The sequence below is a fragment of the Anser anser genome, assembly GCF_964211835.1.
Source record: "Anser anser genome assembly, chromosome: 8".
NCBI classification, from domain to species: domain Eukaryota; kingdom Metazoa; phylum Chordata; class Aves; order Anseriformes; family Anatidae; genus Anser; species Anser anser.
The window spans coordinates 1,491,321-1,508,677 of NC_139728.1; the positions used below are offsets into that span (position 1 = coordinate 1,491,321).

The 17,357-nt window shown below is 39.2% G+C and overlaps 1 protein-coding gene across 4 annotated transcripts; it reads left to right on the forward strand.

The window, feature by feature from the left end:
- Nucleotides 1-3,214: 3,214 nt before the first annotated feature.
- On the forward strand, nucleotides 3,215-13,358 carry RWDD3 (RWD domain containing 3). 4 transcript variants are annotated; one of them, XM_083847557.1, is made up of 5 exons: nucleotides 3,215-4,044; nucleotides 8,308-8,408; nucleotides 9,440-9,924; nucleotides 10,662-10,777; nucleotides 10,876-13,358. In XM_083847557.1, exons 1-5 carry the CDS (start codon nucleotides 3,584-3,586, stop codon nucleotides 10,988-10,990), a joined length of 1,278 nt encoding a protein of 425 aa, XP_083703683.1. In that variant the 5' UTR covers nucleotides 3,215-3,583; the 3' UTR covers nucleotides 10,991-13,358. The 4 variants fall into 4 exon arrangements, with proteins under 4 accessions (XP_083703683.1, XP_083703684.1, XP_083703686.1 ...); XM_083847558.1 differs by having other exon boundaries at nucleotides 3,216-4,044; nucleotides 8,314-8,408; XM_083847560.1 differs by lacking the exon at nucleotides 8,308-8,408 and having other exon boundaries at nucleotides 3,896-4,060.
- Nucleotides 13,359-17,357: the final 3,999 nt, after the last annotated feature.

The window sequence follows — 17,357 nt, forward strand, 5'->3', positions numbered from 1 at the left end:
TTAAAGCTTTAATTGATCATTAGTAGACTTTCAAAATGAGTTTCTATCTGCCAAAAGATTAAGTGTCTTAGGGAATTGACTTGAAGCAGTATGATTAATAGAGGATAAATGCAAGGGCCTTCAAAAAACACTGCTAGACCACAAATCCTTGAAAAATTTCCTTCTAAAATACTTAAAAGGAAAAGCAATATATGTATATATATTTGTCTCTCAAATTGGAGAAGCCTTTTTAAAGATATCAATGAGAATTTATTAACTCTACTTTTCAAAAAGTAAAGAGCAAAATGTCATGAAAATGCTGAGTTTTACTTCAGAAGAAATGATTCAAATTTTGGCAGTTTTATTTGCAAAGTAAATTTTAAGTTACATGAATTTATTTCGAACAAAAAAAAAACCAAACCACAAAACAAAACAAAAACCACCTGCTTTGGGCCAAAAAACAAACAAACAAAAACCTTTCTACTCATCGTAATTGAGAATACTGAGGAACAACATCGCTTCATGTTTTATCACAACTAGAAGGGTTGCTTCTCCTTCTGCCTTCTTTCAACTTTCACCTTTTAGGTCGTTTTGAGTGATTCTTGCAAGTTTTTATGTTGCTTTTTATTGGCAATTTTTGTACAAGCCACTTTTGGGAAAAGTGGCACCATTGAGATAACACTTACTGATGTTACTAGAGAAATAATGTCTTAGTTTCTTAGGTATCTGAAAAATCAGTGCTATTTAACTTAGTTAAGAACAGTTCTAGATGGTAAAAGTAACGTTGTCTGCATTAGAACTATTAATGTTGGCGTATCAGAAGATAGTAGTGGCAGCTGTCCTATAGCAATACTGAAAGATGGATGTGATTTGTATTGCACTTATAGATGAATTAATACATAAAGAAATTGTAAAGGAGAAATTAAACGTTCCCTTAAAAAGTTTGAGAATTAAATTTTGCGGCTAAATGATTTTCTCTAATCAAAATGTTTACATCACCTAATGTCTCTGAGATAGGTATTAAGTGGTGTTTAAATTAAAATAGTATTTTCTGTACACTCTGTAATAAACATTTTCATGTAGGTAACATTGTTGTAGTGCTTTTTGTTATGACGCTTACTCTAAAACTGTTAAATAGAATCTTCCAAACTGCTAATTTCTAAGCATAAGTTGTAAATGATATATTAGTAGGCTGGGTGAATGAGGGTAATTTGTGATTTCTCTTTTTATCCAAAGGTAAGATTATAGCATATGTTAAGCATATATTATTTTACTCTGTCCTGATAACCAACACAAACTGTTATCATGGAGTATGAAAGATGATGTTAGTCACTTGAGTATTATTCTTGAATTCTTGAAGTTTCATTTGATAGGGCTCTAGAATGCTGTCATATAAAAGAGAAAACCCTCCTAATTAGTTATGTTTCTAATTTAGAAAAATGCCTATGTAATGTGTGTACCTGTGGAGGCAGGTTAGCCCTGAGCTTATTCATACGATGTATGAATATGCTCACCCATGTAAGCATATTCAGGTAAAAGCTTTGCAAGTTCCTGGACCCAGCACCAAACCCTGGAGGTATATCAGTTTCCAAAGTATCTGTGTCTTGGAAGCAGCAGCATCTATTCCAGGTGAAACTACTGTCTGTTCTGTAAAGAATCAGCACAAAACTTAGGGGTAAACAGGCAAAGTTGACCTTAATGGATGGATTTTTTAATGAGCTTTGCAGAAATGCTGTCTCCCAGCTCTCCCTTCCCCAGCAGTATCATCAGCTTAGCCATCAGACTCATGCCGTGGTTATGGGCTCCTCGTTACTGTTTGCTCTGTGACCCTTGAATGGGCAACTGAAGTGATTTTTACTCTTTTTAGTGGGCCTTTAATGCCTTCTAGAATACATACTTTTAGGACTGCATATAGTTGTGGTAGCTGGGACAGGAGGTTGGCTGGCATGGAAATGATGGCAAAAGTATATATAGATGGATGGTCCAAATCGATATTTTTTTTCAAATGTCTGTCTACTCCTCTGTTATTCACCACTCAGTTTAGGGGAGAACAGGTCTAAATGCACACTTTTATATCTAATCACTTCTGGCTGTCGATGCAACACCTGATTGATTGGGGGGGGGTCATAATTATTGTAATCGGAAAGGAAAAGATACCACTTCCGCAAATAACACTGGGGAGAATAATCTTATTGATCTATGAAAGGTTGCATTCTGTTTGCTTTGTCAGACAAAGTGGAAAATACTGGTATCAGCGGTATTTATGACAGGATCCTGAAGGTATTTTAATATAGGTTAACTCTAAAAAGTGAGATTTTTTTGAACTTTATTTGCCATGTGTTGATGGGAAAGCAGCCATTTAGCGACATGAATATAGCTGATGTTTTTCTATCAAACACGACAATGTTTGAAGAAAAAAAAAGTAAGAAAATAGATCTTGACTTCCAATTTAATAATAATGGAATATGAAGGCCAGATTGTAACTGTAGAAGTTCATTTCAAATTTAAATATTTAGCATTTTCACTAGTCTGCGAATACAAGAAAATTTATTACATTAAGATGGAATTTAGATCTTTGACATGAAGCTGATATTTTCATAGTGTGAAAAATATCAAGCTGACATTATACTGTCTCATTTGATGACTTCCAAATGTCAGAGTGCGGTAACTTATTCATAGGGACCTCAATGTCTTGTGATAGTGTCAATTTAAAAGACATTTACACTGACTTTTTTTATTTAAACATGTAAAATGGAATATGCAAAGTGAATGAGGAGAAGGGGGAAAGACCAGGGGCAAGAAAGTTCTCAATAATAGAATAAGGCACTTTTAAGGCTAATTTCCACGAAGCCTTCTGACAGCTGCATGGACTGCTGCTTCACAGGACTTCTGACAGCTCCAGTCTTACGTCTGTTCACATTATTTCACTTGTTCCCAGCTCAGCACTCTGGTATTTCTTGGTATTTCAACAGAACTTATGCCATTAAAAATAGAATGATATACTTTCCTGAAAAAATAAGCCCCTCCTCATCCCTTGATTTTAAAAGTGATTTGTAATAAATAAACTTCAGTGATGTATGCCCACTGCTGTCTAATCTTTCAGCCTCCTGTTGTATTTCCAGTTGGGGAGTCTTACAATATGGAAAACATTGAATAATATCTCTTTGAGGTGATTAGACCTGTGCATTATAACATTGCCTGTAGAAGACCTCAGTCAAATGACCACTAAAGGTCCATAAAGCCACCACAGTTGACTCCGAGAAGCACAAATTTAACCTTCTTTGAATACAGACACTGCCGATGTGCTCATGTGTACTTGTGCACGCACCTGTGCATGTCAGTATCTATCAGTTTGGTTTGGGCTACTATGTGTAGCTGTAGCACAGTTCTGAGGGTATTTCTTGTATCGTGACTGCGTGCTGCGTTGAAGAAATGTGTTGTGGCGGTGAAGGCCAACTCCACGCTGCTGTGTGTGCCTCAGCAGAAAGGATGGGCCGCTGCTTTGCTGCACAGGTTGCGACTTGACCAACACCTCTGTTACAAGCGCTGTGCGTTTATGCAGCATGGCTCTATTTAAGGCATCCAGTATGGGCCAGGAATTGTCATGCCAATTTTTACACCTGGGCACAGTGCTTATAAAAAAACACCGTTAAGAATCGCGCCGGCGCGTTTCATGCTCCCAGCAGGTCCCGTTTTACATCGTTCTGGGCTGCGTTTGCAACCAGTTGTAACACGTACTCGGGTACACCCGGGACAGGGCCGGGCGGCCATTTCGTGGCGGCGCTGCCCGCCGGCCGCCCCTTTCTCCTTCCCCTGCCCCCGCCTCGCTCCGCGCACTCCCGCCGCGGCAGCGCCCCGGCCCCCACGCCCTCCGGAGCCCAGGGCACCCGCCCGGCCCCGCTCCCACCGCCCTGAGGGGCAGCTGCAGGCGCAGGCCGGGGCGCGGCGCTGCCCCCTGCCGGCGGCGGGGCCGTCTCTCTGCGGGCAGGCGCGGCCATGTCGGGGCAGGCGCTGGAGGAGCTCTCGGCGCTCGCCGCCATCTACTGCGAGCCGGACGCCTGCGAGGTGCTGGCGGTCTCAGGTGACGGCGGCCGCGCCGGCTGCGGTCCTGCGGCGGTGGCCCTGCTCGGCAGGGGTGGCCCGTGCCCGCCCTCCGGGGCTCCCCCGGTGCCCTCGGCCCCTAGGAGCGGCGGGCGCTGCCGCGGCTCTGCTCGGGGCGCTTCTTCCGGCCCGGCCCCGAGAGGAGGCGCTGCGGGGCCGCTGCCCACCCCCGGCGGCAGCGCAGGGACCCGGCTTGCCTGGGGAGCCGGCTGCCGGCGCTGCCTGCCGGTACAGCGCCCCGTCGCTTTGGGTGTGGGCTTTACAGGGGTGCTGCGGGTTTGCCCTAGGTGGGAAGGAGAGAGTGCTTGCTGCCGTCCGCTCCTGGGTGCGGTGGGATGGGAGCGCAGTGGCTGTAGGTTCTGTGACTCCACGTGGTCCGTGCCAGCCTTGGTGGCCATTGTTCAGAGCACAGTTTTTAGAGATGAATTGTAGCAGTCTGTGCTGCTGTAGTGCTGAGGTGCCCCGTCAGCAAGGGACAGTAAATCTCAGTAGATCCGATGTGCACCCACAGTTACTATCGGGAGGTAAGGAAGGCTGTACCAGGCAGGACGTGCAAGCAGTGTGTGTCTGCTCAGATCCAGAGTACGGGTAGATTTTGCTCAGTTCCTACTAGAGATGTGACATCTGTCCTGTATACTTTTGGTGATTCTGTATAATATGCAGTTTCCCTGGTGTCATGGGCGCTGTTGTAGCATGCTGGCCAGCTCCACAATCTAGCAGTGGCTCCCTGCCGGGTGCACTGCAAAGAGGTTACCTGGAGAAGGCTGGTACAACCCGATTAAATGTCCTGCCTTGAGGTCTTGTCTGCATTTGTACTCAGCCCCAGAGTACTGAGATGGACAAGGAAACACTTTGTTTCTTTTTCTGTGAGAATGGCTGAGCACCGGCAGGGGTTGTCCGGAGCGGTTGTGGCATTTCCCTCCTTGGAGATCTGCCTGTGGCCCCTGGCCCTGCCTGAGCAGGGGCTTGGGCAAGGTGCCCTCCAGGGGGCCCTGCCCACCTCAGCCCTTCTGTGAAAACTGCTTTGGCGGCTTTGGTGTGAAACTGTACGTGGCTCTCTTAAGTGACTCACTTTAAATGGTTACTAAGAAATTCATTGAATAAAACCCAAACTTTCACTTTAAAATAGTTGTAGAAGTAGATTCTCAGAAAACAACAGGTAGCTATTTGAAAAGAGAACATGTAGACAGCCTCAGAGGGCTGAAGACATCAGTGTCTGCATGGAGAACAATTAACTGAGGTAATCTAAAAGTATAATTGTTTTGTGTCTAGGTCTGTGTGACACACCTCTTGCTCTAGTGTAGGCAGGTAGTTCTGATATTTTTTCAAGTGGTATTTAAGGGTATATTTTTAAAATATGATTGATGAAATGTTTCAACTGAGTTTTATTTTCTTAAAAGTCATAAAGTTCAGAAATATTTTTTTCAGGCATAGTTTGAAAATACAGTATCCAGGCTTAACAGATGTTCATTTAAAAAAAAAAAAAAAGGTAATCATATCTGAGCATTGCATATGCATGCCTGTTTCTCCGAGTATGTTAGAAAAATATATGCACATCCTTCTCTGTCCTTCATATACAGCAAAATGTTTTTGTGTTAATAAGTTACCAGGACATAAAAGGCTTAGAGGCCTTCCTGGGACATGAAGTGATGTGCCATGAGTGCACTATGGGAACAGGTTATATTTATATTGGCCACATTGTTTTCATGATGTGTTAGAATCATGTGTATCTGGCTTATTTCCATTGTTTTCTGCTGGAATTGAGAATATCATTTACAGTACTGATTGTTGGTAATTTTCTTACTTTGGGAATTTACTTCTCTTTTAATTTGCTACAAAATCCCTAAGTTAGTATAAAATAAAGTTTTGCTGTATTCGCTAGCTTATGTTTGATTTGTCTCTTCAAACTGTATAAATTGTCATTGACAAACAGTGCACAGAGGTAACTTCCAGTAAGACTGTTATGTTCTGCTATCCCTAATATATAAAGAATAATTTGCATGTAGATCCACAGGATCAAAAAGGAGGCCACTGGGGATTTATGGTTTTGAGGAATGTAAGAAAATGCTTTTGCAGATCTCTGGGTATGCTAAAAACTTCAGCTTCCCAGAATTTAATAGTGAACTATTCAGAATGTAAAATATGTTTTTATCCAAACCAATGTGTTGATGAATTTAAGTAAACTAATTACAGCGTATCTTTCTTACCTTGCATGTCTATTTAGAAAGATTAGTGTTACAGATAGAAATCCATAATTTACTTGTTAATCTGTTCTCTTCTGGTTTGCTCACCCAGTTTGCTATAAAAATATATTTATATATTCTAAGCTTGTACTTTAATAGGTGCCATTTTCTGAAATTAAAAATAGACCGCATGTGTTGCATAAAATGCCTTTGGGCAGGAGAGGAGGGGGATATCTGTCTGGTTGATATGGAACATAAGAAAAAATCTGAAGTATGCTAGAGCTAAATATACTGATAAGCATGCCGCTATGGGGGAAAATAGGTTAAAATGTATTGAGTTTAGCCTTATTAGCACATTAAATGCCAACAGAATGGTCATACCCAACCCTTTATTTCAGGAATAATCACCATTTTGTTGTGAAGGCAACTCAGACCTTGTAGCGTGTGCAAACAAAGGAAATATTTCTTTAGAGCCTAGTTACAAAGGACGGCGAGCACTCACTCTTTGTTCTGCCAGCAGTCTGCAGCGCTGGCGCAGAACATGGATGCTGCGATGCTTAAATAAACTTTACACATTGTAGCCCCATGAATGTTTTGAACCAGTTCTCCTTTTTAAAAGTAAGTCTGCAGCAGATGTAAATGAGCGTGGCTGGGCTTTTCGCGACAGCTCAGAGTGATACACCTTGGGATGTGAGGCTGCGTGGCTGCCTTTGGATTAGTTCATCATCACCGGGAAAGGTGTGAGATTGTTGCAGCCTTACAAATGCGATCAGGGCAGCAGGAGGCCCTTGCCGAAGGGGCAGGTTGGCCTGTCTGGCTGTCCCTCAGTTAATTTGAGTTGGTGAGACCTGTTGTGACAAGTCAGTGAAAAAATCCTAGCAGGATTGTCAGAAAGGTAACTTGGTTTTCTGTCACTGTAATTAAGCTGGCAATAGCGTATTGTTCTTCAGCTCGTCTATAGGCTGTGCATCTCAAAATTTATTGGCAACCTAGTTTAAAACAAGGCGTCTCTTGGGCAGGAATCTGAGGATGTTGATGGTGTTCAGCCAAACACCGCTTGCTTTCAGCCAGCAGCGTGCCGCTGGAAGGAGCGCTCCGTCAGGCATGGTGCTCAGCCTGGGAACTTACTTGGGTCCTGGGAGCTGCAAGGCAGGCTTTTCTTCTTGCGTGTGTGCTTACGTGTACTGAGCCTAGTATAACGGCAGAGGAGCTATAATTGCTGGTGGCCAGCAAGGAACGTTTATCAGGGCTGTTTCAGCTGAAGATGGAGGCTGGAGTGGGAAGGCTTGAGGTCCCCGGCCTAGCTACTGCCCATCAGCAAGTGCTGTGTGGTGCCCGCTGCCAGGCCGGTGTTCTGGAGACTTGAATCTCTTCCAGGGCTGCTGTGCTTCTCTGGAATAAACTTGCCTTAAAAGCAGTCTGGAATCTTTAGCAGGGTCTTAGAAGGCTGGAGAGCAGCTTCTGTCAGCAAGGAATGAGTCTTTGACCATTAGTGCCTGGAGGTATGGGCACGAGTGGGTGTAATCTCATTTGATTCGCTGGATTTGCGTCTCCTACTTTCAGCACCAGATCTGACTCCATTTACGTAGTGATGGTCTGTAGTTGTTTGAGGCTTCATTATTGTAATGCTAGAGTTTACTTTTTATATTTGATGGGTTTGCTTATTTTGTGATGGCTCTGACCTAGAGTGTTCTTCATGTGAACCAAGAAGGAATTTTGGAGACAGACCCTTGGCTAAGCAATCTAAAGTAGTTCTGTCTGTCCAGGTCACTTTTAGTTTCTTTCACTTATTTAATACGGTTTAAATATAAAATCATAGAGAGTACTGAGGTTGGCTAGTAGTGTCAGCAATGCTAATCAAACGTAATTTGAATGACTGTCGTGCAAAGGAAGATAAGGTAGGGGGAGAGGAAGGCAAGTCACTTCAAAAGAGCTCCTCGGAAACTCATCTCTGCTCTAATCTGCCTTTCAAATCTGTCTTCTCCTGCCCTCATAGAATGAATCAACCTGACAGTAGCTTTTTTTTTTTTTTTTTTTAAATAAGAAATAGGGTGAAGTGTTTGGAATGCATCAAAAGGGTGAAGCAGAGAACATCTGAAGAAGTTCACCTTTTATCTGATACCCTTTTTTTTGTTGTAGAAGAGGGTAGGTCTTTGTCCCCTCTTTTCACGTTATGAAGTTTTGTATTGTTTTTCTGTGAAACATGTTTTAGTCAAGAAGGACTTTATTGCAGGAATTACTGTACATAACTTTCATATTGTGTCTTGGATTATGTGATTTGTCAGGAGAGTGTGGTCTTTTGTCCTTCATGCTACATGCTGTATATATACTTTTCACACTGAAAATGACTGTATTCTGAAATACACCAAGAACATATTTTCAGTATGTATCCATATATATATACACATTTTATATATGAATATGCATATATGTATATGTGGATGTTTATAGTATTTCATAGAATCATAGAATATCCCAAGTTGGAAGGGACCCATAATTTAAGGTCATTTAAAGACCCATATTTAAGGTCAAATGTACAATAGCAAAGTTTTAATTTTCTCATTCCAAATGTAGATGCAGAGAAGTTGACAGAAAAGAAATAAATATAGTTTCTCTGAAAGTTGTAAGGGACAAAGAATCTATGACGTTTTTTCTTTCTGTGTCTGCTTTCAGTGTTGAACTGCTTTTGAGTGGTTGTATCTTCAAAAATACTCAGTATAAGTCTGTTTGCCTTGTGCTGGTGTTGGTGGTAAAAGCCCTACAGATTTTTCTGGGAGCAAAGTTAGGGCACTGCTGAGTCCATCTATTTTCAGTTGTCCTTGCTACTGCTATTGACCTGTAGAAGCTGGCTTAAGTGTTTCTAGGACGATTCTTTATTACTGGCTTGTTTAGACTTTAAAAGAGCCAAGAGGTGTGAATGCTTTATAGAATGTGTTAAATAACTTTCCCTCTAATATGATATGGAAGTGTTTCATTTCAGGATTCCCTGCAAGTACAGCTTGAGGCATTGTTTGAAACCCATCCCCTGTCGTGTCCCCCTCCCCGCCCGAAAACACAATTTTTAATATAGAATGGCAGTCATTTGAGTTGAACTGATAAAGAAAATAGTTGAAAACCATATATTATTAAGTTCCATTTTAAGCAAACTATTAATGTTTATTTTTTATACTTTCCAGAAACGCATGGAATCACATTTAGAATTCAAATCAACGTGAAAGAACTACTGGATACAGATATACTTTTAAAGCTGTTATTTCATTTGCCAGTTAATTATCCATCAACTCTACCAGAAATTTCTGTTAACTCAGACCAGCTTACAAGGGCCCAGTGTACGGATGTGAAAGATAAATTACTTGAACAAGCAAAGAAACATCTTTCTGAACCCATGGTGCATGAGCTGGTTCTTTGGATACAGGAGAATCTTAAATATGTCATTAAGCAACCAGCAACAGTTTGCAATGAAAAAACTACTTTGTCAAAAGCAGAAAGTACAGGGGATGCTATCTGGATGCTCCTTTTGCATTTAGATCACATGAGAGCAAAGGCAAAATACGTCAAAACTGTGGAAAAATGGGCTTCAGATCTAAGGCTGACTGGAAGACTGATGTTCATGGGCAAGATAATATTGATTCTTCTTCAGGGTGACAGGAGCAACATTAAGGTGCAGGAACAATGAATGTTGACTAGTTCTATCGATTTAGTACTGAAACCTGTGTCTGAATATTTTGTGTGTGTTTTTCTAAGATTAACAATTTAGGAAGCAGATTGATCATTAGGAGAGTAGGAAGGCCCAACAACTTTGTTCTGTATTTAAGAAATAGAAGTTATTATGTGAGAAAGAAACCAGTGAAGCATGTGGCTCGTATTCCTTTGCTTCCCACTGGAATTATACTCCTCTATTCCCTGTGTTTCCTGACTGTAATATGCCTGAATATGTAATATGACTGAATATGTAAGATTCATCCTCCTCTATTTCTGAAACACTCCAGAAAATATTACAGAAAACAGAACAGTTGTAATGAGAAATTAATAATAGACTATTTGTAGCTCATTCCTAACTGTCTCCTTCCTTGACATTTAAGCCACCTGGTGCTCCCTCCTACTGCACATTGGAACTTGTCTGTGCTTACGTTTTCTTGCTGCATTAGGCAGGCCTTTGTGGTGATACTGGAGTAGAATGTTCTTATTTTTCAAACTCAAGTTCTCTGGGTCAGTTAAGAATGGGCTCAACTTCAAGCTGATGAATTGAAACAGGCATGTGCTTTTTGGAATCGGCGCTTTCAAAATTTGATTTCTGTGTTCTGAAAAAAAGATCTTTGTTTCATATAGATTTTTGAATTTTACTAAACTTCAGAGATAGTAGGTGACATTTAATATTTTGTTCTTTTTGTCACTTAGGAGTACTTGATTCTTCAGAAAACTTCTAAGGTAGATGTGGACTCAAGTGGAAAGAAATGCAAAGAGAAAATGATTAGTGTACTGTGTGAGACAAAAGTACAATCACAGCATAAAAGGTATAATTTAATACTGTTGTGGACAGAAAAGTAACTGAATAGATAATTACATTCTGACAAATCGAGGCATATTCATGAATTTCTCTTGTACAATGTAGGTTTCAGATATTTGAAGTCAAAGAATATTCAACACTGGATGAGCTACAAAAGGAATTTGAAACTGCAGGACTTGCGACTCTCTTCTCTGAGTTTGTGCCTCCTCTCTTAAAGTAAAAATAAAACACTGGACTCTGACCAAAGCAGCAGTCGATTGCAGATGCTGCTGGAAAATACAAAGACTAATTTAACAAACAAGATTTTCTGGAAAAAAAATGTCTGAAGCATGTATCCTTTTGCAATAAGGAGAAAGCAACTCATACGTTATGAATTGATAATCTTCTGACTTCTATGCATTATAACTTTTTCAAAGGAATGTGGAGTTAATTGTGATATTTGCATGGCAAACATGAGAGATGGGAGGAAGTCATGTTAAAATAAGTCTTTCAATTAAACTGTTTTTCAGTCCCTGTTTTCAGTGTTTTGCTTTTTTATCTTTTGTGATAGTGGTCTTTCATAATGGCCTGCTAGAAAGTATGACTAATTTCACTGTGAAAGCTTATATATTTTTTTAAAAAGCATAGCAAAACAGATTTGAATACGAGAGGACAGCATATACTTAATAACCGTCAGGTGTTCATCTGCTAACTTTTCTTTCTCTATTTACTTGAATCTGTAAATACTGGAGTGCTGATTTCAAGAAAAAGTTCATGTGATTTTTGGGATCTAAACAAAAACTGGAAGTGTCTTTCTGAATGTTATTCTAAAATGTATAAAGCAACTCAAGTGGAGAACTTAAATTGATTAAAATGATGTATATCTTCTGAGGTAAAGCCAATTGTATTTTCTTTCGTAGTTTACAGATTTCTTTTTGCACTCCGGTTTTACTGACTGCTTATTTAGATATCTTGACTCAATTAAACTGTTAGAGCAGTATATATAGAGACTTCAGTCTTCTGTCTCTCAAGACTTATGTTTTCTGTCATTTAAAAGCTGGTAGGATATAAGTCCCTGTTGAAACTTACCCACCTGTAGCATTTTTTTGAGGTCAGTAGCCTTGGCCAGCTTACAAATTTTTTTGTCACTAGTCTATGTTTTACTTCAGTACAGTGTTAAAAATTACATACAGCATTTTTACAGATGATTTTGTGCAAGTTCTGTTTGCTTAGGGAGAGTTGACTGCTTATTTCTTATAATTATGAGCGTCCTCTGGTTTCTGTTTTACCTTATGCCATCCTCTAGCAAGGCTAAATAAATTGTCCAGGAGTAAAAAGTTTGAAGTCATGAGTTTTTCAGTAACTAGCAATGCCATTTAATTGGTTTTAGCATATAGCTATACATGTGCTTTACTGCTCTCTAAAACTCACTCCCAGCAGCCAAATGCCTCACATGTTCTGTGTTTACAGAACAGATCTGATCAATTCAGTGTAAATTATGTTCTCTCCATTGTACCAGGGGAAGACCAGTCCTATTTGGTTAGTTTCCAAAGGGTGGTGTATTATGTACATTATGTAAAAGGTTTTTACTTCCAGTTTCATACTCAGACCATGAGATCATACCTCTTTCTTTGTGTATACTAGAAAACCAACTAAAGAAAACTAGTAAGATTTTTTTGTTTTTATTCTTTGAGATATCAAATACATGAAGGGATGTGGCTAGACTGTTTCAGAATGTAAGTTTTTAGATGAATGTAAGTTTGGGTAATTTTCCCAATATGGAGTGTGTCAAACATGTATGTTGCATGTTTATTCACTGAGGCTTATTTAATGAGACAGTAGCAAAATCTCTTCTTAATGAGCCTTTCATGTGTAGTACATACAGCATTTCAGGCACAGCAGAAAACAGTGTGCGTTAAAGAGGTTTTACAAATCTGTTCTGTAATATTTTGAAATAGCTCCCTGAGAGAAAGGAAGCACAACTTGTATCACTTTAAGAGTATGTGGAAATGAATTTTTACATTTATAAAGCTGAATAAAACACAAGTATCTTTAAAATATTAAAATAACAAAGATTTTAAATTACAGTTTCCAGAATTCTGTTACTCTGAGTTAAAAAGATCTGTGTTGAAAAATTGTGTACTAGTGGAGTAGAAGGCTGTGATAAGATGCAGAGGCTCTCTCCTTACACTATGTGATACATCTGGCGAAGATCGAAACAACAAAAGGCGTAAGCATATACATCAGAAGAAAAACTAGTTGGTACCTGTCTGCGTATCTATATGTTTTAAGGTTTTGCCAGATGGATTATATGTCCTCAGCCAGATCTTTAAAATCCTCTGGTGTTCTGGAAAGAGAACCGCAAGGTACTTTGGCACAACCTATATCAACATCGTGGCAGTATAAGTCTAGCTGGGGCTTTATCTAACTTGCATTTAAATCAGTTGAATATTTTTTCTGTTAATTTTGGGAATCGGATGGAATAGTGTACCTAGTCTTGTGATCTCAAGTTGTCTTTGACTGCAAAAGTAACTGAGGCATACAGTTGTGGTGTAGTCCCAAGCTCTGCAGAGTTAGATAATTAATTATTTAATTAAAGACGTTTGTGTGGATTCTGACTCTGTGTACTTGTTGGCGGGGCGCACTGGGCACGAACCTACAGATAAATTTCAGCCATCTTTCTTACAAGTTCAGGCACACTCTCCAACTTTTTTCTCATTATTGTAAATGCTACTATAATTAGCTGCCTTAGAAAAGCCGTTTGCAGGGTAAGTGGCTGCCAGTCACACTTGGTTATAAACTCATGTATTTTCTTGAATGTTATTACGCTGATACCTTCTTGGTTGACTGTTTGGACAGAGCTAGCATTCTGCAACAGCCAGTTTGAAACAAAACAAACAAACAAACAAACAAAAATACAAGTGACAATGGGTGAGTTGTAGCTCTCTTCTGATCTATGCACCTCATTTTGCCAAATGGAGTTGTTCTAACGAGCTAGATGATTTCTGTATTTCAGGAGCTATAAAAAGCAGTATACACAATGGAATCATAGTTTCATTATCACAGTTGACTTTGTTACTCACTAACTTTCTTTGAACAAATCAACAAGTCCAGTGCCGGAGAGGCATGCAGTCTTTATGCTTGGTTTGATGTGCTTCAGAAGAATTACAAATCTGATCAGTGTGATACTGTTCAGACAGCAAAGAAGAACATGAAAACTGATGTCAGTCTGATTCTGTCAAAGCAAATGCTTTTGCCTACCCGTCAATCAGTCACTTATTTTGAAGGGTAGGAGATATCTTGTGTTCAGACAAGTAAACAATATTTTTAAAGGTTGATCTTTTGGAAGGATGTTGCAGCTGTCTGTTAACAGATGGTTTGTTTGCATTTACTGTTAAAAGAGATGGGCAAGCCTGTGAGCCCCTGGGGCACAAAAGTCATCGAAATGCATACTGTAGTGCATGTTCCTCCCTCCAAAGGAAGTGAAGCAGACACAAAAGTACAAAACGCAGGGAAACGAAGCCAAAGCTCCTGAGAATTGTTAGGAGGACATGTATCAGTGTCTAAAAAGTAAGTGGAGTGTATACAGCTATTGGAGTCAGACAAGGAAAAAGAAATCCACAAACAAACAAAACATGGTTTAACAAATAAGAAGCTAGCTTTCTTGTGGATATTATAAACAATTCTTTGAACAACATGTTTAGTAAAGCCTTGTCTCCTGTGGACTTACTTGTGTCTAAACAATAGCACTCGTGAAGCCTTTCTCATTGGCAAGACACTCATGATGGTGCTTTCCCAGGTGGGTTTCCCAGTGTCTGATGTCGGTAGCGATCTCTGCATAAATGATTGAAGTATCAGTTGCTTTTTCTTTGCCTGCTACCTGTTTTCATCAAGGCTGTTGGAACTTTGTTTCGTTCGGGTTATTAACTTCATTTTAGCTGACATGAGTTGAATTGAAAACTTAAAAATCTTGTAGTATAAATATTCCTGCTTCCTTATGGGCAGCACAGCCGTGTAACCATACTTTAGTTTGAAAATCAGGCCCCAATGAAAGCTGTTGCAGTAGGACTAACTACTTGAAGATAACTACATTTGTGCAGTGCATGTAAACTAAGTAACCAAAAGGGCAGCATGAGATCCAGCTAATTTTTACTATTGCATGTAATACATCAGGTTACATACAATACATATAATACCACATATATACGCTAGTACTGCGGCAGAGTAGTGATGTCTGTGGAAACAAGGACATCCGAGTGCTAACAGCTTAAATTACTCAGTTCTACCAGAAGTCAGACTTTCCACAGGCTTTCTAGTCTGGTCTTTTTTAAGAATCATTACTGACAGCCATTTCTCCCTTGTGACCGAGGTCTGGAGATAAAAACCTTTATGTCTTTGTAGAGGGAGGAGTAGGAATAAAACTCTGTATTAATTTCTGTATTAATCATTGATATTAATCATTATTTATAGTATTAATACATGCTATTTATAGTTAAGGGTTTTTATTATCACATCTTGAAAACAAACCCATATGAGCAGCATGTGCTGTGCAGCAGCCTACCATTCAGCAGAACTGCATGACTTCAGTGGAAGTCATGCAAAGTTCCAGATGGGGGAAATACTTTTAATGGGGGGCATCATCAGTATTGGGAATTTGACAGCTTTTTTTTTTTTTTTTTTCTTAACCTATCTCATTTAAATCTCATTTAAGATTATGATTCCTTCTCCCTGCCCTGCTCCCCATTTGTTTTTTTTTTTCTGTTACAGGGAAGATGGGACACTGTTGAAACTCTTAGGTGAAAATATTTCAAATAATTGATTAAAAAAACTAATCGAAAGTAAGTTTAATTATTTTGTAAATAAGGCTTGTTTTTATGTTTCTGTAGTTTTATCTCATTTTACAATAATAAGACTGTCTCTTATTTCTGTGAATGACCCACAAAACACACCACAATTAGAATAAATTATGCACAGAAGAGCTGTAATAAGCATCAAATAAAATATTTTTCACAATGAAATTTCTTTGTTTGCATTGTTTCTTTTAGAAATAGTTTAATAAAACCTGCATATGGATGATTTAAAACTTAGTGTCCCTTGATTTGTTCAGCATATCTGTGAAAATAGAAACATAATAATGTTATAGTTCGTTGAAGTGAGATGATGAAACGTTGCACATACTGTATTTCTGCCAGAGTTTGAAACTGAAATGGCTTATATTATGAAATAGTGCAATTGTTGGGATCAACTTTCATATATCTTACAGCATTATTAAGTATTATTGTCCTGTTTCTTTGTCCATAACACATGCAATGCTGCCTGTGCTCTGTTCTGTTTTTATATTTTGTAGATATACTTAATGTTATGTTATCTTATGCAAGAATTATGGTTCTTTATATCCTTAATTATAGACATAAAGGGAGCTTGAAATGTAAATACGCTAATAGCATTTTGCAGTTATTGTTCCAAGCTATTTTCACATATTGGCTTTTATATCAAGATTAGTTTATGTTTTCTAACCCCACAATGTTAACCTGCAGCAGAGAGAACTCTTCAGTGACAGAAAATATTGCCTAAGAGCCAGATTTTCACATTAATTTAAGGATTTTTTTTTACTCTAAAAATGAATACCTTAATATTTTCAATCAATTATGTATTCAGGTGCTTTAATTTTGTCCTAGTAAGGTAACAGCCATTACACTTTTGATTTTCTTTGCATTCTTTAAGCCATTGAATGCAAGTAATCAGTTTGTATCCTGCATTAGAAAATGGCTGATCATGGAGTTGTGGTAAGCATTTTATCAGTATTTCCCATTATATATATATTATTCATTATATATACACATTATCTATCACACCTTGAATGCAAAGAGCCATTTTAGGATGAAACTTGATACAATAGATCTCTGCATGAGAACGGTGGCTTCTTATCATCAACTTCTTTGTTTCTGAGGATAAGAAAGGAGGACTGATTTATAAGGGAAATAGTGAAATGATCACAATTTCCTTGAGCGGAATTTAACAGCCTGACTCACTGTATTGTCACAGACCTGGGTAACTGCTGCCTGGAGGTGGTATGTCCTATAGGCCTTTATGGGGGCCACTCCTGGCAACATCTGAGTCCTCCACTATGCTGCTGTCGGAGGTTTCTTGAACTTTGTGTGGAAAATTGAGGGAACTAATTTTAGTTATACAGAAAACACAGACTGGTTGACCACTGCCTAATCTGAGCTTTATATCAGGAGAGCAGTGTGGTACTCCTATTGTGCTAGTGGTGCAGCAGATCATGGCCTACACCCATGCTAGTCACAACGCTGCAGTGCAAAGTCAAGGCCATGATTTTAAGACTGAAGGTGCTAAAATCATTGTACCTTTAACGTTCTTGGGATGCACTTAAAAAAAAAAATCAAAATAATTTTGTTGGTCTCTGCTTGATCACTAAACTGTAGGAGGAGGAGGATACATTTTTATGGGAGCCTGTGCTATGAGTACCTTTCAGTCACAATAATATAAAAAGCAGTTCTTTTTTAAAGTAAACTGAGTTAGTTGTGAGAACACTGCCCTTGTGAGATGCTGAACAGAAGCTGAGCTGTACGGATAGAGCTGTGCCA

What these genes read in the sequence shown, in the direction of transcription:
- RWDD3 (XM_083847557.1), top strand. Translation starts at nt 3,584, where the DNA reads ATGCCAATTTTTACACCTGGGCACAGTGCTTATAAAAAAACACCGTTA. An exon ending in GCGAGCCGGACGCCTGCGAG is followed by an intron (nt 4,045 to 8,307) that starts GTGCTGGCGGTC and finishes TTTTTAAATAAG; the next exon opens with AAATAGGGTGAAGTGTTTGG. An exon ending in GTGACAGGAGCAACATTAAG is followed by an intron (nt 9,925 to 10,661) that starts GTGCAGGAACAA and finishes TTTGTCACTTAG; the next exon opens with GAGTACTTGATTCTTCAGAA.